The 20,100-nt window shown below is 42.6% G+C and overlaps 1 protein-coding gene across 3 annotated transcripts in view; it reads left to right on the top strand.

The window, feature by feature from the left end:
- The window catches only part of SLC5A11 (solute carrier family 5 member 11), a 68,558-nt gene that overhangs the window by 35,168 nt on the left and 13,290 nt on the right, over positions 1-20,100 (top strand). For all 3 annotated transcript variants that reach the window (XM_090277725.1, XM_090277724.1, XM_090277726.1), the window contains 4 exons: positions 8,736-8,840; positions 9,955-10,060; positions 13,264-13,344; positions 17,386-17,591. In XM_090277725.1, coding sequence (XP_090133851.1) covers positions 8,736-8,840; positions 9,955-10,060; positions 13,264-13,344; positions 17,386-17,591 — 498 coding nt within the window. The remainder of the gene's footprint in view (positions 1-8,735; positions 8,841-9,954; positions 10,061-13,263; positions 13,345-17,385; positions 17,592-20,100) is intronic.

The raw sequence follows: 20,100 nt of genomic DNA, 5'->3' as shown, positions 1-20,100 counted from the left end.
GATACCGCCAAATTTTCTCTCAGAACAGGCCTCTCAACTTATCCTCCCCCTCACAGTGCATGCAAATTCCCTTGTCTCTGTTGCTCCACATCCTTGCCATTGATTGATATTTTCTTGCTAATTTGGTGGGTGTGTAGCAGTGTCTCATTGTGTTTTCAATTGCCAATTCTGTTTATATATTTCCTGGTCATTTGAATTTCCTCTTTTAGAGTAACTTGTCTAGGAACTTTGCCAACTTTTCTGTTAGGCCATATAGCTTCTTATTGATTTGTAGAAATTCTCTATATATTCTAGAAACAAGCCTTGAGAGTGGTTCTATGTGTTGCAAATATATTTTTTTCCCCTTCTCTGTGGCTTGCCTTTTCACTTCTTAATGGTGTTTTGATAAACAGATCCTAATTATAATGCTGTCACATTTGTCCCCATTTCCTGTTTTTTTTTATTTGTTTCAAAAAATCTTTCCTATTCCAGGTCATAAGGAAATTTGTCTATTTTATCTTCTAGAACTTTTCACATTTAAGTTAATTTTCTGCTTAGGAAGGAATACTGTCCATCATCTTTTAAGAATAGGATAATGCTAATATTACCCATCAAGAAAATTACAGACCAATTTTACTTATAAATATGAAACATAAACTGTACATCTAGGAGCCCACCCTACTTTCCATCTGCAGCTGCTTCCACCATTTCATTCATTTACTCATTCACTGAAGAAGCATAATTGAGCTGAATGCCAGCTGCGTGCCAGTTCCTAACAGCCTCTCATCTCGCCAGACCATTATGATCTTTTCCTTTTTGCTTAGAAATTTTCCTTCCCTTCATGGTACAACTAACTTCTATTCATCTTCCAAATCCTCCTTGATGCCACAGTTCCTCCAGGAAGCCCTTCCTGACCTCTCTGATTAGGTGAAATCTCCTCTACTGTATTTGCCATAGTTGCTGTTTTTCATTGGCTTATGTGGTTATAAATTAAGAGGTCTTTCCCTCTAGATCAGGGTTTCTCAACCTCAGCAGTAGTGGCATGCTGGGCTGGCAGATTCTTTGCTGTGTATGTTTGTGTGTGTGTGGTGGCAGGGGAGTGGGGCGGGGGGAGCGTCCTGTGCTCTGTTGACGTTGCAGAATCCGTGGTCTCTGCCCACTAGATGCCACTACCAGCCCTCAGATTGTGAGTGCTGAGATGTCTGCAGGCATTGCAAATGTTCCCTGTGAAGGTACAAATCTTCCTTGGCTGAGAAGCACCACACTGGACAGTAACAGCAATTTGCAACCAGAGCCATAGAATTTTTAAAACATGCAATACCTGACCTTTTTCCCCTCAGATTGTCAAATTAAAAAATGACAATAGCCAACACAATAGCTGTCTAGTATGAATGAATTACCTATTTTTCTTGTCAGATCGGCAAAAAACATGTTTTTTGGTGTGCTGAGAATTTTTCTTGTCAGATCGGCAAAAAACAATATGTTTTTTGGTGTGCTGAGAATTTTAGTAATTAGTTTGTGTGCCATGAGATGAAAAAGGTTGGAAATCGCTGGACTGTAAGGTCCAGGAAGGCAGGAACTATCTCATTTTCTCCCAGTGTCTGGAACAGTGCCTGGCCCATAGTAGATGCATAATAAAGATTTGTCAAAATGACTCAGTATCAGGGTCTTACACTAATTCAGAAAGAAGTGAAATAAGGAGTGAGCTGACACCCAAAATAAGAGGCACCAGGTAGGGACTGGAAGTCCTGGTCAAGACCCAAAGCAGGGCTCAGCAAAGTTAACAAATGAGAGAGCTACACTGATGAAAATTTGGGGTTTCAGAGGGGAATGGGGACCTGGAGGTAACAAAGACCAGGCGTTGGTCAGAGAAACAGGTGGCTGAGGGACATGACCAACTGTTGTTGGGGCTGAGCAAAGTAGGATACTGTACAGGGTGTGGCATGTGGGTCCTCTGCACTGTTTTTGAAACTGCTTTCAGACTGGGGAACCAACTGGAAAGAAAGGGAGTTGATATTGGAGCTGGAATCCTCACTGTGTGTTGGGCAGGGCTCTGGGGAGGGATGGGGGTAGGGGTGCGGCTTTCTGAAGAAGAGTGAGGGATTCTACATGAAGATGGGGGTCCCAATCTGGATGTGATGGGCAAAATGCACAAATGTTGAAGTTCCCTCACCACCCTCCACCCCCAGGAGATGAGGAATGTGTGAGGGAGTGAGGAGCCACCAGCAGCGAGGTCCTCAGAAGCTAGCTAGGGTGGTTATCTCTCTGGACAGCTGTCACTTACTGTTTCCTGTTAGCATTCACCCTGAAGGGTGGCTCCCCTTCAGTATGAACAGCCTCGTCTCTGCCTCTGTCTGTCTTGTCTCTCTCACACCCTTACTGACTGGCAAACTACCTTCTCAGGTACTTTACAACAAACAGCCTAGGCTCTGCCTCCCATCTGTCAGCAAGCTTCGCATTTCCCCCCAGGGTTTGATTTCCAGATACCAATGCTGCTCGCCTTCTGAGACTTTTATCCCTCCTTCCTTTCTTAGCTCATTAGAAACTTCCTGTGTGTACAGGCTGTGCTGCTGTCTCTAGATTGAAGTGGTCTAAGGAGAATAAAGGTGGCCAGCCAGTGATAGGAGTGCAGTCCACACAAGACCAGCTGATGGTTTTCCTTCACAGCTTAGGGTGAACCCACTTACCTGAGTGGGCTAAAGCCCTTGCATGCTCTCTCTAACTAGCTCTCATACACATCATCAAGAATGTGTTCATTTCACACAGTTGGATTGAATCTTTCTGTGTGTTACTCCCTAATACAGTGTCAGAGTTCAGAATAACATGCTTCTGAAAAATCCCAGTTCTGTTGGCCTTGCAGCAGATCTGAGGGTCAAGGCAAGACACTCGTGAGGATCAGAGTCCCAAACTGCCTTTTGGGGGAAAGGAGGAGAAAGAGCTATGTTCTTTTAAATTTTTTTTCTATTTTAAAATGTCCATCTATTACTGGAATTCATTTCTGTGAATATCTTACTATAAAGAAAATATCAAATATACACCAAAATTGAAATAATTTTACACTAACAACATCCAGATCCTACCATTATAATTTACTGTTCTTGTATCAAGCCTTGCCATCTAGTCTCCTAGTCTCCTTTCCGAACTTGTTCTGCCTTTACAATCTGACCTTGGAATGGAGGGCTTGCCATTCATCATGGTTGGCACCCATTCTTCTCCTCCCTGAGTTAGATTAGTGCAACACCCTGGAGGAGGAGCTGCAGACATTTCTGCAAATACCATCATTACTCGGTCTCTTTCCTTCAAGATCTAGGACCTTATGGAAGAACAGTTGTTGGCTTGAGGTCTCCAGAGGCTAGATATAAAATTTTTTCAACCCCAAGCTTGGGGATACAGAGAGGATGAGGAGATGGAGAAAGGACATGCCAAACCTCAAGAAAAGTGCCACCTAAATAATGGTTCTTAGCAACATGGTTCAGACCCTGGGGTGTACCATATGGTAATGACACCCGGCTTCAGACCACCTACCCTAGGGTATGAGGGAGGGTCCCTAATTCAGCGCCTCCCTGGTGAAGGAGTTCTAAAAACTTCCTGTCATCTCTGGAGTTAGCAGTTTTTTATTAGAATTCACCAATTTTCATGGTGATCTGGCTAAAGGTTTATAGTAATTTCCCCAAAGTTTAAAACATGAACGAATAGAGGTTACTGAGATGATTTTAGATGTTCAGCATGAGGCCCATGACACTAAATCACATAGCGAAGTAATTACCTTTGCTGTAGTCTTTTAGTTGTTTGATAAACTCCAGGGGAAAGTGTCATGTTGGTGCTATAATGCCCTTAATTCCTGTCCAATGCTTTTTTTTTTTTAAATATGCTTTTATGCTATTAGTTGTCCCAATTTCTTTCCCTTTGTTCCCCTCCACCCAGTGACCCGCCTCCCTCCAGTTGTAACCCCCCCTTCATCCATGCCCATTGGTTGTGCATATAGTTCTTCTCAACATCTTCCTATCTACTCCACTCCCTCCTACTATGCTTCTTAACTCCTGCACCATCTCCCTCCCTTACCCCCTCCCCACTGACCTCCCCTCAAAATGTTCCCCATACCTATAATTCTTTTCCCACTCTCGTTGCCTACTTAGTCTGCCTTTGTTTCAATTCCCTAGCTTCTGTTGTTGGTTGTTGTGATACAGTTTTCATTTTAATGTTCATAGTTTTGACCTTCCTTCTCCTAAACAAGTTCCTTTAACATTTCATATAACAGTGGTTCGGATCTGATGAACTCCTTCAGTTTTATTTTGTCCTGGAAGCACTTTGTCTGCCCTTCTAATTTGAATGACAGTTTCGCTGTATAAAGTAATTGTGGTGGTAGGTTTTTGCTTTTCATTACTTTGAATATTTCTTGCCAGTCCCTTCTTGCCTGCAGAGTTTCTTTTGAGAAATCTTACTGGGACCCCTTTGTATGTAATTCTCTTCTCTCTTGCTGCTTTTAAGATTCTCTCTTTATCATTAATTTTTGACATTTTTATTATAATGTGTCTTGTTGTGGTCCTCCCTGGGTCCAATTTTTCTGGAACTCTCTGTGCTTCCTGGACCTATAGGTTTATTTCCTTCCCCAAGTTAGGGAAGTTCTGTTTCATTGTTTTTTCACATAATTTTTCAATTTCTAGTTCTTCTTCTTCACCTTCTGGTAGCCCTATGATTCAAATGTTGGCCTGCTTATAGCTGTCCAATAAGTTTCTGAGCCTCTCCTCATTTTCCTCACTTCTCGTTTCCTCTTTCTTCACTGGTTGACCATTTGTTCCGTCCCTATGTTCCGATTTGTTGATTTGATCCCTGGTTTTCTTGCCCTCACCACTAGTTTCGTATGTGTTTTTGTTCATTTCAGCAGGATTAGTCTTCATTCCTTCCCCATCTTGTTTAAGATCTGCTGTTAGGTCTGTAAGCATTTTTATAACCAAAGCTCTGAATTGAGCCTCAGAAAGATTTTCTATCTGCTGGTCCATTAGATTAGATATTTGCTGTCTGGTCAGCTGCATCACCAGGATCCTCTATCATGATCTGTGCCATCCTGACCATTTTGTGTTTACCTTTGCTTCCTGGGCAGGGCTGTCACACCTCCTATGCTTTCGGGGGCGGAGCCCTGTGCACTCGTCACAACCGGGTGCCCCATCTCACCACGCTGTGGCGTTTTCTGCAGGGGTGGGGGTCCAAGATGGATTCCTGCCATTCACTCTCCACTGAGAGACTGGGAGCCGCCTCCTCTCTCCCCACCCCCTCCAGGCCTCACAGTCCAAGGCAATGGATGTCTGCCTTCCCGGTTTTGGAATTGCAAGCTGATGGGTCTGGTCTGCAGCTGGGGGTGCAACCCAGGCGCCTCTCGCCTCCCCCTAAATACGGGTGTCAGTGCTTACCACTGTCCTGCCTCTGTTGCTGCTGCTGCCGTGGACAGCACAGCTTGACCTCTCCTCCCCGGTTTGGCCCCTCCTACCTGTCTGGACGAGCGCCACTTCTTTATAACTTCATACGTCGGACTTCCATTTATTTTCTGGAACTTCTGGCTATTTCTGGTTTTGTGGTAGTTGTATTTCTTCTTAGTTGTGGAAGGAGATGGAACCTGTCAGTTTAGGCCTCCATCTTTGCCAGAAGTGTCCTGTGTTTGTTTGCTTCCATGTCCGAGGGAGAGCTGTCGCTCCAGTTACGTTGTAAGGGGAGGAGCCTTAGATATTCATCAGTAACAGGCGACCTGTTTCACCACGTTGTGGCGCTGTGTGCAGGGGAGGGGTCTGAGAGGGAACAATGCCACTTGCCCAGCACTCGCCCCTTTTCCAGGCACTTCTCCCACTTCTGCACTGGACTGGCGCCCCTCTAGCTGCTGCCCTGGCTATCATTCCCAGAGTGGGTGGGTCTGCGGATGTTCTAGGTCCATGGGGGCCCTTTTAACAAGCGGACTCTGCTGAAAGACTGGCAGTTTCTGCCTCCATCCTAACCTCCACTGGTTTGCATAGTCAAAAGCAATGAGGCTTGATTTTCCCTGGTGCTGGGACAGTGAGCTTCGCAGTGTGGTGAGGAGCTGGGAATGCTCCCCAGGTGTCCCTCCTGACTTTTTAAAACGTGTAACTGCACTTTCCGTCAGCCTGCTGCTGTTGCCGCTGCTGCCACCACCACACTATGTCTTCTCTGCCCTGGCTCCACCCCTCCTACCTATCTGGATGAGTATTTCTTCTTTATATCTTTGTTTGTTGGACTTCCATGCACTTTGATTTTCTGGAACTTCTGGTTGTTTTTAGTTTTGAGGTAGCTGTATTCCTTTTTAGTTGTGGAGGGAGACACAGCATGTCTGTCTACGCCTCCCTCTTGGCCGGAAGTCGAGTTGCTACATTCTTCCAATGCTTTTCTAACAACTTTCTCTCTCTCTGTCTCTTTTTATTTTCTTTTTAAAGAAAGAATGAGTAGGCTCTGATCCCAGAGTTTTTGGTGTGCAACAGCAAGTTTCCAGAAATAGATAAATTGTTTCATTGGTTACGTTTTTTTGTTGTTGTTGTTGTTTTGTTTTTTGTTTTTTTTTTTTTTTTTTGCTGGTTTCCATAAATTTAGGACCAATTTTTCATTTGTAGTGTAGATTTGAAATTTCCTTTTTAGGGACTTCTGGCCAAGATGGAGGCTTAGACTGACACGCTCTGTCTCCCTCCACAACTAAGTAGGACTACAACTACCTCAAAACCAAAGATAACCAGAAATTTCAGAAACTAAAACTACATGGAAGCCCAACGTATGAAGTTATTAACCAGAAGTGCTCGTCTGGACAGGTAGGAGGGGTGAAATCAAAATCGGGATGGAAAGGTCGGGCAGTGCTGTCCGCAGTAGCAGTGGGGATAGCAGTGGGACTGCAGGAAACACCAGGGGAGCAATCTTGGCTGCAGTCGAGACCCATCAGCTCGCGATTCCAATGCTGGGGAAGGCAGACTCCCCATTGCTTTGTACTGTGAAGCCCAGAGGGCTGGGGAAGGAGGTTCCCGGTTTCTCAGCGGAGAGTAATGGCAGGAATCCATCTTGGACCCCCGCCCCCACACAAAGCACCACAAAGCGGTGAAAAAGGTCGCTGTTCAATGGGTAGTGACGAGTGCACGGGGCTCCGCCCCCTACAGCCCACCCAGGAAGCAAGGGTAAACAGAAAACTGTCAGGATGAAGCAGACCACGATTGAAATCCCGGTGACTCAGCTCACCAGGCAGCAGATGAGGGACCTAACAGATGAGCAAATAGGAAATCTTTCTGAGGTTCAGTTCAGAGCTATCATCATAAGGTGGCTTACAGAATTAACAAAAGATTTGGAACAAGATAGAGAGGGAATGAAAGCTAGTCACCTTGAAACGAACAAAAACACATATGAGACAAATGGTGAGGAAATGAAAACCAGAGATCAAATCAACAAATTGGTACACAGGGAAGGAACGAACAGTCAACCAGTGCAGAAAGAGAAAACCGAAAGGGAGGAAAATGAGGAGAGGCTCAGAAACCTCTGGGACAGCTGTAAGCGAACGAGCATTCGAATTATAGGATTGCCAGAGGGTGAAGAAGAAGAACTAGAAATAGAAAAATTATGTGAAAAAATAATGAAGCAGAATTTTCCAAACTTGGGGAAGGAAATAAACTTACAGGTCCAGGAAGCACAGAAAGTTCCAGAAAAACTGGACCCAGGGAGAAGCACTCCAAGATACATTATAATCAAAATGTCAAAAATTAAAGATAGAGAGAATCTTAAAAGCAGCAAGAGAGAAGAAAAGAATCATGTACAAAGGGGTCCCAATTAGACTATCAGCTGATTTCTCAAAGGAGACCCTGCAGGCAAGAAGGGACTGGCAAGAAATATTCAAAGTAATGAAAAGCAAAAACCTACAGCCACAAATACTCTATCCAGAGAAACTGTAATTCAGAATAGAAGGGCAGAGAAAGTGCTTCCAGGACAAAGTAAAACTGAAGGAGTTCATTAGATCCAAACCACTATTATATGAGATGTTAAAGGGACTGGTTAAAGGGACTGGTTTAGGAGGATCAAAATTATGAACATTAAAATGAAAACTGCATCAGAACAACCAACAACAAAATCTAGGGAATCAAAACAAAGGCAAACTAAATAGGCAACGAGAGTGGGAAAAGAATTACAGATATGGGGAACATATTTGGGGGAGGTCAGCAGGGAGAGGGAAGGAGGAAAGGGAGGGAGATGGTACAGGACTTAAGAAGCATAGTAGGAGGGAATGAAGTAGACCAGAAGAGGTTGAGAAGAACTATATGCACAACCAATGGACATGGACTAAAAGGGGGGGACAACTGGAGGGAGGCAGGTCACTGGGTGGAGGGGAGCAGAGGGAAAAGAAATTGGGACAACTCTAACAGTATAATCAATAAAACATATTTTTAAAAAAAGAAATTTCCTTTAGATCAATTTATTTATATAAAAACATGAGTTGGTTGAAAGGGAAACATTATTAATAATAGTGGAGATGGCAAAAATTGGGATGGGGGTACACAAATGCCTCACATTTGGGGAATATGATAGTTGGGTACATACACCTGCACAGAACCCCAGTTCCTCCACACCACACCTCTTTGCTCCCTTTTTCTCTTGCCTTTTTGAGTTCCCCATCGAGAATCCCTCCGGGCACATGTTTCTGAGTTGTGGGAGCTGGGAAAGGGCTGGTGCCATGAGGCCATGTGCCCAGAGTCGGTGGGTGGTGAAAGTTCAACTCTGGCCCCCAGGTCACCACGATGCCAGAATACCTCAGGAAACGCTTTGGCGGCAACAGGATCCCCATCATCCTGGCTGTGCTCTACCTGTTCATCTATATCTTCACCAAGATCTCGGTAAGGTGAGAAGGTTGGTGACAGCCCCCTGCTGGGGTGTCTCTGTCCCATGCACTTTCTCCATGCTTCAGGGAAGCTAGAGGAAGATGAGAGAGGTGGGGGGAGGGTAAGCATGGTCAGAGGAAGTCAGAAGAAATGATGGAGTGAAGAACTCCTCCCCCACTCCTGCCAAAGCTTCTTCGGCAACATCTCAGGATGAGACTTTGATCTTTCTCCTGAGACTGGCAGTGATAAGCTGTTAATCAGATGTGCTCATGGCACAGGGGCCTGCCCCACCCTGACCTTTGGATAGGCAGGGCCCCTGGAAAGTGGCCAAGAGCAGAGGCACAGCAGGCTCTGGACTTGTGTTGCTCAGCCAGCCTGACTCATGTGGATGCTGTCGTTTTCATCTGGCTGGAGCGGGGGCAGTTGGTGCTATGTGAGAGGGTGAAGAGAGGCAGAGGAGTTATATTTCACCTAAACAGGAATTAGCTCTACACCTGGGGAAGCTTTAACACAGGCAGTTACATCAGAGGAGGAGCTTAGAGAAAGGGGAACTGGCATTCCAGAACAGTGGGCTAGACACAACAAAAGCTTGAAAGCATGGATGAACATGACTTGTTAGGAAAGCAGGGCATGTTTCAGAGTGCCCAGAGGACTGGTAATAGGAAGTGAATAAAGGAAATGAGGCCAAGAGGCAGACAAGTCATGCCAGGCCTGGCATACAAGCCTAACTGATTTATTTAGACTACCATGGAGGCTCTGGAGAGCCACTGAAGAGCTTGACTGGGGAGAGAAGGAGATGAGAATGATGGTATCTGATTAGGTACACTGTGGAGGTGGAAGAAGACTAAGAGTAGAAACAGAAGACCACTGAGTAGACTGTTGTATTAGCCCAGGGAAGTGGTCTCAAATGTAATTGACCACAGGGCTCCAGTTTGAGACCGAAAATCTGGAAGGAGATGGATGAAGGAATAATAATATACAATCCTTCTGAGTTTTCCAGAATCTAGGTTGGGGCCGAATCTGGGCTAGGGGAAACCTGTGTTGCACACATCCACCCATCCATTCATTCACCCATCCACCCATTATCCATGCATCCATTCATTTATCCATCCACTTCATGTTTCTACAGGTGGACATGTATGCGGGTGCCATCTTTATTCAGCAGTCTTTGAAACTGGATCTGTACCTAGCCATAGCTGGGCTGTTGGTCATCACAGCTCTATACACTGTTGCAGGTATGACTGAATAAGGGGTGATGCTGGGAGTGGTGGTGTGCAAGGACTGTGGGCCACCCCATCATTTCCTGGACCATATTCTGGTGTTCCACTGTGTTATAACTTCAGTAAACTTCACTCCATTATCCCAGATAATATGATTTATCTTGGCTGGTGTCCTAAGAGAAAAGGTTGCCTGATAAGACAGGATTTTAAAATGCACTACAACTGCGTTAAGCTGTTTTTCATTTATTCAAGACCTATTTATTGAGAACCTACTAAGTACTGAGCATGTGTATTCACATGCACAAAACAAAGCTGGGTCATAAACTACTGGAGCCTGAGGTTGGACAGCCTCATCTTTTCCCCTCAGACCTGCATCCTAGAAAGGTGACTGGCATAGAGTAGAGACTTGACAAGTATCTGGTTTTGAATACTCACCCTCTCATCTTCTCTGCCTCTTATTGATATACTAGACTTCATTTCAATATATGGTCTGTCTGGAAAAAGTCCAGCCATTGTTAATATAACAAGAATGGTTTGCAAGACATTGATGTAACCTGATAGCCAAGGAGAGTGGACTGAAATGTGCATGCATGAACAATGATGACTTCACTGTACTAGTCTGTGGGGGTGGTAGAGGCTGTTGAGTGAGCATGTGTACTGTGTGGCCATCACATTCAAAATGGTTGAGCAAGTAGAACAATAAATCTGCATCAAATTTTGCGTTAAGCTTGAACATTCCTCCATGGAAACTATCCAGATAATTCAGAAGGTTGCAGCATTGGGCAACTGGTGATTGGCAGCTTCATCACAACAATGCACCTGCGCATGCATCACATCTCATGCAGTTTTTTGGTGAAACATCAAATCACCCAGGTGACTTGCCCCCCCTACAGCCCAGATTTGGCACCCTGTGACTTCGGGCTTTTCCTAAAACTAAAATCACCTTTGAAAGGGAAGAGATTTCAAACTTTTGATAAGATTCAGAAAAATTCAATGGGGCAGCTGATGGCAATTGGGAGAACTGTGTGAGGTCCCAAGTGCCTATTTTGAAGGGGCCTGAGGTGTCACTGTCTTATGTACAATGTTTCTTGAATCTTGTATCTTATTCAATAAATGCCTCTGTTTTTCATATTACATGGCTGGATAACTTCTGGACAGACCATACACAGATATCACCTACCATATGCCAGACATCATGCTAGGAAGGAGGGCAAAGCAGTAAACAGGCAAAATCTTTGCCCTAAAGGATCTTACATGCTAGTGGGGATGAGATACAGTGGACAAGAAAACCAATAAACAATGTTAGAGTGTATTACTATAATCCAACAAGTGCTATGAAGGAAAATTCTGCAGTGAGATGGGGAGAATAGGGGAAGAATTTTTTTACATGGAATATTGAGTGAAGGTGATATTTGAACCAGATTTAAGTGATAAAGGAAATACCCATGAGAAGTTTAGGGGAAGAGACTTCCAGGCAGAGGGAAAGACAAGTATAAAGGCTCTCAGATGAGAACATGGTTTGCTTGTTTGAGGGACAGCAAAAGGGGTTGATGTGGCTGAAGCTGAGCAAGCAGATGGTTCAGGTTGTGTCCTGCCCACCTGCAGGAGCCCCATTCACGCAAACTGGGGTGAGAGTAGCACCTGCCTCCCCAGAACCATGCTGAGCTGTAGCCCTGCTGGTAGGAGAAGCAATGAAACAAAGGTCTGGCACCCAATCCTAGAAGGACATAAACTGAGCCTGGATTGAGGTCTAAGTGTCATGGGATACCATTGGGGGCTCCAAACAGAAAAGTGACAAAATCTAACAAATGCAAAGACCTCTAATGATGAAAGATTTTGGCTGAATTATTTTAGTACTAAGAGAAACTGTGTGCCCAGAGTCCAGGGGAAGGGAAGGGCCAGTCGCAGTTGCCAATTTATCTTCATGTTTCCTTGTTTGGGGGTCTGTTCCCCCATTAGACTGTAAGCTCTGTGGGGACAGGGAAAATGCTGTTCTGTTTGCCAGTGTATCCCACCATGTAGAACTAGGTGAGAGCACGCACCAGACGTTAGTGAATGATCCAGTAAAATATTAAACATGATGTCTAGCATATGGTAAATGCTCCATAAGCATTAGTGTAGAAATGATGGTGAGTTTCAGTGGTACCTAATCTTCAGGATCTTACCACACTCATGTGAATTAATTGCATGGGAGGACAGCAGAGAATTGGGGCTGGAAGCTAGGCCAGGTCTCTCCCTACTTGGGATAGGGCCCTATTCCTGTAAGCAAGGAAGGAGAGTCACAGGAGAACACCATACCCATGGGCATATTTTTTTATTGCACAGTGACCTTGCCCACTAGTAAACGTGTTTCTATCAGATGTGTCCCCTTCCTTTTGGGAAGAAGCAGTGAGGAAGATATAGGGAAGAGACTGGAAAAATTGCTCTGTCCAGAATTATTACAAAGGTTATTCTAGGTGGCAAAACTAACAATCCCCTGAAGCCAACCACCCTGTTGGGGAAGCCCATTAGGGCTCTGAAGACCTCACATTCTTTTTCCAATGTTAAAAACAAAGGTATTCAGAGCTTGGGGACTGCGGCCTAAGCATCACTTTCTATATCACTCAGGAATTACTATATAACAGCCACTGACAAATTTAGGCACTTAAAACAACAATTGTTGCTCACAATTCATTTCATGGATTGTCTGCTGGTGGTGGTTCTGCTGATCTCACCTGGCTCACTTGAATTGTAGTTAGAAGGCATCTGGCACAGCTGCTGGAACAAGGTGACCTCACTCACAGGGCTAGCAGTTTGCTTGGGCTGTCAGCCGGGCTTTCCCTCCATGCAGACCCCCATCCTCCACCAGGCTTGAAGAGGTTTCTTAAAGAAGCATGGTGAACACTAGGGCAAAAACAGGAGCTGAAGGTCCCCTTGAGGCCTAGGCTTAGAGCTGCACAATATCATGTTTGCAATGTTCTATTGGTCAGAGCAAGTCATTTGGCCAAGCCCGTATTTGAGAGGTAGAGAAATCAGCTTCACCTCAACATGAAAGGAGTAGCAAAGTCATGCTGCAAATTGGGCACGCACAGGAGGTATTGTGACTATCTTTGCAGACAATTAACACTAAGAAATCTCTACAGTCAGATCTTGACCTTTCAGGTTCCCTCTGTGATCCAGAGTAACTCCTCTCCATCAGAGTACCTGACCCTCACCTCAATATTTATCCCCCTCCCCAGGTGGCCTGGCTGCTGTGATCTACACAGATGCCCTGCAGACTGTGATCATGCTTATAGGAGCGCTCACCCTGATGGGCTACAGTAAGTGGGTGCCCAGTCACTTGGGTGGATGACAGCAGCTTCCTCAAGCAGGAACACCTGCTTTCACCCTTGGAATCAGCAGACCCAACTGTCAAAAGCCTCCTACTAGGGCCTTCCTGCTGGAGGCATGGTTACTTTAGCAGAAAGAGAGCTGTGCTTAATGACAAAAACTTGCTGTTTTTTTAAAGTCAAAATTAATAGGTCTTTCTATATTAACGTGGATAAATGATTAAATAAATAAATAAAAGGGATATATATGTATATATTTTTTGTCATTTTACTCTTAACCTATCTGTATTACATTTAAAGCAGGTTTCTTGTAGACATCATATAGTTGCCTTTTAAATCTAATCTGGCAATCTCTTTTAATTTGTGTCTTCAGGTTAACTCCATTTATATCATTATTGATAGGATTGGATTAAAATCTACTCTCTTACCAGTTGCTTATATGTTTCATTTGTCCTCTGGTTCAACTTTTCTTCTTTTACAGCTTGTTTTAGTGCTGGCCCTAGGGTTTTCAATATTCATTTCAGTCTGCCTTCAGATATGATTACCTTGCTTCACTTACAGTTTCAGAACCTGACAACAGTATACTCCCAAATCCTCCCTCTCATGTTTTGTGCTATTGCTGCCATACATTTGCTTATGTTATAAACCCCATTCACTGCTACAAGTTTTACTTTTGATAGTCTACTATTTTCTATAGTGATTTAAAAGAAGAAAAATTTCTTAGATAATGTAAATTAATATAAACCTTCATTTTAACTATTTCTGATTATTTCTCATAGTGTGGGGCTTCTGATAATGAACTATCTCAATTTTTTTTGTCTGAAAACATCTCTATTTTTCCTTCATTTTTGAAAAATATTTTCACTGAGTATAATATTGTAAGTTATTTTTATTCCCAAGCACTTTAAATATGTCACTCCATTGTTCTGTGGCTTGCATAGCTTTGGAGCAGTCTGCTGTAATTCTTACTTTGATTCCTCTCTGTGTAACATGGGCTCCTCCCTGCCCCCTTTAACTGCCTTCAAGAATTTTTTTTTTATTTTTTATTTTCGACAGTTTTAATATTTAATGTGATATATCTAGATGGGAATATACAAGTTTTCATATCTATCTTGCTAGGGATTCTCTAAGATTTTCAGAATTATAGTTTAATTCCATTAATTTTAGAAAATTTGGAGCCATCAAATAGGACAGACTCAACAAAATTCAAGGATTATGGCTTGGGTTAAGAAAATTTAACTTTATATAGTTTGTAAGTGGCATAAGGCAAAAAACATTAAACATAGGGAAAGTCAATTTATATTGAAAAATTGTAAATTTACAATGAAGATATAACCTTTGTGTGTTAAATAACATTGCAGCAAGATACACAAAGCAAAAGAATAGAAGAAATTGACAGAAACCAAAACAGTATGAAAATACTTTAACACATGACAGAACAAGAAGCTAGAAAATAAAGTTGTAGGAGTTACAAATGGTATAAATGAATAATTATTCTCAGAACAGTGAATATACATTTTCCCAGCATCTATGAAAATTAACTATTGAAAAAGTAACCAATTTTTGCAAAAATACTGGTGTAAACATTGTTCAGATTACATTATTTTGCCGGCGTAAAACAAAAATAAATAAAATTGTTAGAAAAAGTGTAAATTTAAAACACCTAATTAGTTAGAAAATTTAAAGCTATCTTCTAAATAGTGCTTGCATCAAAGAGGAAATAAAATAGCAATTACATACTATTTAGAAATAATGATGAGAATATTACATTTCACAGTCAATGATGAAATCAAAAGCTGTACCCCTAGAAAAACAACTTCATACATGAATATGAAAGCCCAATTTAGTGAATTAGAAAAGAAAACTACAGGGTGAATTACTGCAATGTCTGTTTCTTTGAAAAGAACCATAAAATACAGTGGCAAATCAAATCAGGCAAAAGAAAGAAAAACAGGGCAGTATAATTAGGAATGAGAAAACAAACTAAATGCACAGAGAGGAAGATTTTAAGAGATAAGAATATAATGTACAAAGCTTTATGCTAATAATAAATATGAAAACTCATTTGAAATCCATGTTTTTCTAGGAGAATCTAAATTACTAAAAAAAAAAATTTAATCCTCACCTGAGGATAGTTTATTGATTTTAGAGAGAGAGGGAGTGAAAAAAAGAGAAAGAAAGAAAAGAAAGAGTGAAAAAGAAAGAGAGAAATATCAGTTGTTTGCCTCCTGTACACACCCTGACCAAGGATCGAATCTGCAAATCTTTGGTGCATGAGAAGACACTTCGACCAAACTAGTAACCCACCTAGGGCTAAGTTACTAAATTTGACTTAAGAGAAAATAGGAAATCTTAACAGTCCAATAACTAAAGAAGAAATTAGAACATTTGTTTAAAAAAAAAATCCTCAAAAAGGCAGCCAAGGAACATGAAACACAATCCCATTAGAATCAGAGAAAGTGCTAATTATTCAATGCAATAATAATAAAATCCATAAGATTAAAAAAAAGAGACAAAATTATTATCATTTGCAGATGACATGACTGACAACCTAGGGGGAAAAAAAAAAGAGAAACTGAAAAACTGACCTAAAAAGGGAGTTTAGTGAAGTGGTTGAAATCAGATTAAATAGCCAAAAGCACTCACTTTTCTTTATACCAAGAGGACTCTGAATTCCATCAGTGCCTATTCAGTGTGGTGTGTGGACTGGCAGCATCAGCATCACCTGGGAGCCTTAGAAAGGCAGCATTTCTGATCCCACCCAGACCTGCTGGATCCAAGTCTGCATTTTATTGATTTCTATGCACATTGCACTTTGTAAAGCTCTGCTTTCTCCATTCTCACCCACCCTGGGGTGATTTTATTCTCAGCTTTTCTACCTTCTACATATGCTAGGTGAAGCATCCGTACTTCACACACTCAAATGGATGGGTCCAATTATTGATAAAAATTATTTTGAGTCAATTAATTTCAATTATTGACACCCTCCCTACCACCACTACTACAAAATAATTTTTCAGGGAAATACAGTATGACAAAAATTTATCAGTAACAGTAACTTTTTTCCTAGTAGCTATTTCTAACAGAGTGGTAAAACCAACCTCAAAATTATTTTGGGGTAACACTGAATCCTTTCAATTAATGAAAAAAAGCAGATTCCAAATGACAGTACTTTATTATTTTTTAGACTAGCTCATGTTTAGGCCAGACACTGTGCATTTCACATGCAGTATCTCATTGAGCCCTAGCTCCAGCCCTGTGAGGCTGGTGTGACATTATCCCCACTAGCAGACGAGGAAGCTCAGCCTCAGATAGGGGAAGCCACTTACTTAAGGTCACAAAATATGTGTACCAGTCTTGCGATATCATGAATTGAGAGATGCTGATAAGTTCAGAGGTGAAAGAATGCTTCCTTAAGGCAAGTTTTTTTAACCCACAGTCTGTGGGCAGAATTCAGGGCATTTTTGAACCCTGGATAAGGGAAAAAACAACCACTTCTATTTTCATAAATATATCAGTGAAATTTAGCCTTTTTCAATTATAAATGTAGGCAATAAACCATGGAAATATTAGCCATATATGTGACTTTGATACCAAAGGATACCCCAGCTATTTATATCTAGATATTCTTACGGTTTTTGCTGATGCATTGAAGTCCTGTTTGTATTCAGGGCTACTTTGAAATGAAATTGTTATTAGACCTCCTGCTAGGTTTTACTACTTAATGGGTAAATAAATAAATTACTAAGTCACAGTAGTTCTTACATTTTGATGACTGCCTTTAATATATTTTGTTTTATTTAAAATCCTATATATTTTGTGTTATGCATTTAGCAATATTATCCTGAGAAGCATTCCATACTCACTACCAAAGGCATTTTTAAAAAGTGGCTAAGAACCTTTAAGGCACTAACTCTCCTTGGTAACTGTACTCACTGTACTCTGAGTAGGGTTTCATGATCTCCAACAACCCCATCACTGCTAGAGAGCCACCTGAGCTCCTGGCACATTCGGGCTTCCTCTGATGTCTAGGTTTTGCTGCCGTTGGAGGGCTGGAAGGCCTGACAGAGAAGTATTTCTTGGCTCTGGCCACCAACCGTACTGAAAACAGCAGCTGTGGGCTTCCCCGAGAAGATGCATTCCACATCTTCCGAGACCCACTGACTTCTGACCTCCCGTGGCCCGGGATCCTATTTGGAATGTCCATCCCATCTCTCTGGTACTGGTGCACGGATCAGGTATGGGATGGGCAGCTAGCTGTGCTAGTACCCTCCAGGACACTCCTGGGGTGTCTGGGGCCCAGGGACTTTCTCCCTCCTGCTGTTCTCTCATTTGCTTTTCTCCTCTTCACCCCCGTCTTCCATACACCTTCCTTTCTACTGCTCTACACACTATATTACTTCTTGCTCTGCTCACACAATGGCAAAGCTTAATCCAGCGTGCTGAATGTCTGAGAAGATCCAGTAAGCAAAAGAGACAATACATTCTAAACGGAAGTTAAAACTGCTTAACAAATGCTCACTGGACATTGTCTATGTACCAGGCACTTAGAAATCATGAGTAAACAAATCAGACAGTGCTCTTGGGAGCTCTTGGAGCTCACGTTCCTCCAGTGGGAGCAGACAGACATAAATAAGTAAATAATGTGCAATGTAAAAGGTGAGGGGATATGGGACTGGAAGTGTCCTTTGAGCACAGGTTCCAGGGAGGAGAATGAGGGCCCCACCTGATTGTGGAGGAAAGAGCATTTGCAGCAGAGGGAACAGCCAGAGCACAAGCCGCATGCACTTGTGTAGCTAGTGTGAAAAAAGAAACGAGAAAAGCAGAAGACACAACAGTGTGTGCAATAGACCCTGTTTTGTTGAAAGAAAGAGAATAGGCTCACTATTTGCATTTACTTGTATATGCATAAAGAAACTGGATGGACGTATCTAAAATGAAAAAGAGCAGATACTTGTGGGCAGAGGTGCCAAGACAGTGGGGACCATGTCACTGCCCATCTGTTTATTTTTTAGGTTTCAAACCCAGTGACTGTATCACCAGTTGAAAATGTCCTTTTTCCATTACATTAACAATTAGGTCTGCATAGCATTTTAGAAGCTAAATTGCAGAGTTAGAGCTGATAGACAGTTTAACTAAAGGAGACAGTGCTGAGAAGGAAGCCTAGGTCACCACAGGTTGGAGCTCCTCCACCTGAAGAGCCAAGTTCCATGGCAGTGATGGTGCAATACCCAGACACAGCCCCTTTAAGAGGCAGACCCCCTTCTCCTCTTTAGAAATCTCAGGTGGGAGAGCCCTTGGAGACAGAACAGGTCTAGGCCGACAGCACAGGCTTTACAATGAACAGACCTAGAATCCAGTTCAGGTGGCATAATGGTGAGACACGATTTAACTTCTCTGAGCCTCTGCTTTCCCTTAAGTGGGGTTACTAATAGTTACAAAAGAGGGGAGCATGATGAATTTGGTCATAGTGCTTTGGTTGCAGAGACATTTAATAAACAAGCCATTAAAAACATTTACATTTTACTACAGTTTATGCTACTGCTCTCAACACAACTCACCAGCTTACATTGATTACTCTGCATAAACATTTACTTGAGATTCCTCAAACCCTCATGAGCTGTTATTCCAGTGTGTACCCTTTAAGGCCACCCCCAGCCAACCCTGTTTTATTCAAGGATCTGGAGACTTAGTCCAAGGGGGATCAACCTCCTTCCAAATACCAGGCAGGGCGAGAGGGTGCAGACACCCACACGAGCTCCATGACTGCGATCTTGACTACGCGGTGTTCCTGCCGAGTGGGATTCTGTAGACTCCAAACTGTTGGGTCCCTGTGCGTGCTGCCCTGGGGTGTGCGCGTCTTTGACAGAGTGAATTAGACTCAGTTTAGAACTGAAGAAAGGCGAGGTGACATGCATCGTTCACTGACCACGAGTTTGAGCTTGTCCCAGATGCTCCTGGGCAGAGAAGGAAGAGGTAAATAACAATCAATAAGATTAATGACAGTCAAACATTTACTGATGCTGTACCACTTGCCTGTCACTGATCTAACCATTTTATGTGTATGAAAGCAATTCATTTTCCGAACATTATTATGAGCCTGGGGGTTGTTGAGCAGGGTGACTCTCCTCCCAGGGGCTTGTGGGTGTTTGAGAGGGACAGCTGTTTTGAAACGTACTCAGCTGTCTCTTGAATTCATATCTGGAGGCTGTACTTCGAGGAATAAAAGCCAGGATTCTTTTCAGTCATGGCTTTGACCTCCAGTAGGAAGGGCTTTGTTTTCCAAAGCATAAAGGTTTTCCTCTCTGCTTCCAGATGGACTGGCTGGGATGAAGCTGCTTTGGCCCTTTAATGAAGCATGAAGCAATGTTCTCTTAGGCACTGATATCCTTATATTTTTATTATCACATTCTTAAGTGTTCTACAGAGCCTCACTAGATGCATGCTTGGAATCCTGAAGAATGACGGATAACAGCGAAACCAACTTCTGAACAAAAACAGCTAACTTCCCAGCTCAGGATAGAGACCTTCACTGCTCCCCACTTTTCCTCAAATAAGCTGATGCCACATTTTAAAGTCTTTCACTTGCAACATCCAAACAAGTATAATTTGTGTGTATAAGGGTATGCTTGGTTGCAAGTGGCAGGAAAAAACCAAATTTACATTAGCTCAGGAAAAGGGTGGAGGATTTATTAGCTCATGGAATACAAACTGTAAGAACTTGAATGAGCCTTCAAAAGCTCCTGG

The sequence above is a fragment of the Furipterus horrens genome, unplaced genomic scaffold (assembly GCF_987537825.1).
Source record: "Furipterus horrens unplaced genomic scaffold, mFurHor1.1.pri manual_scaffold_5, whole genome shotgun sequence".
Taxonomy (NCBI): Eukaryota; Metazoa; Chordata; class Mammalia; order Chiroptera; family Furipteridae; genus Furipterus; species Furipterus horrens.
This window is presented reverse-complemented; position numbering and strand designations above follow the sequence as displayed.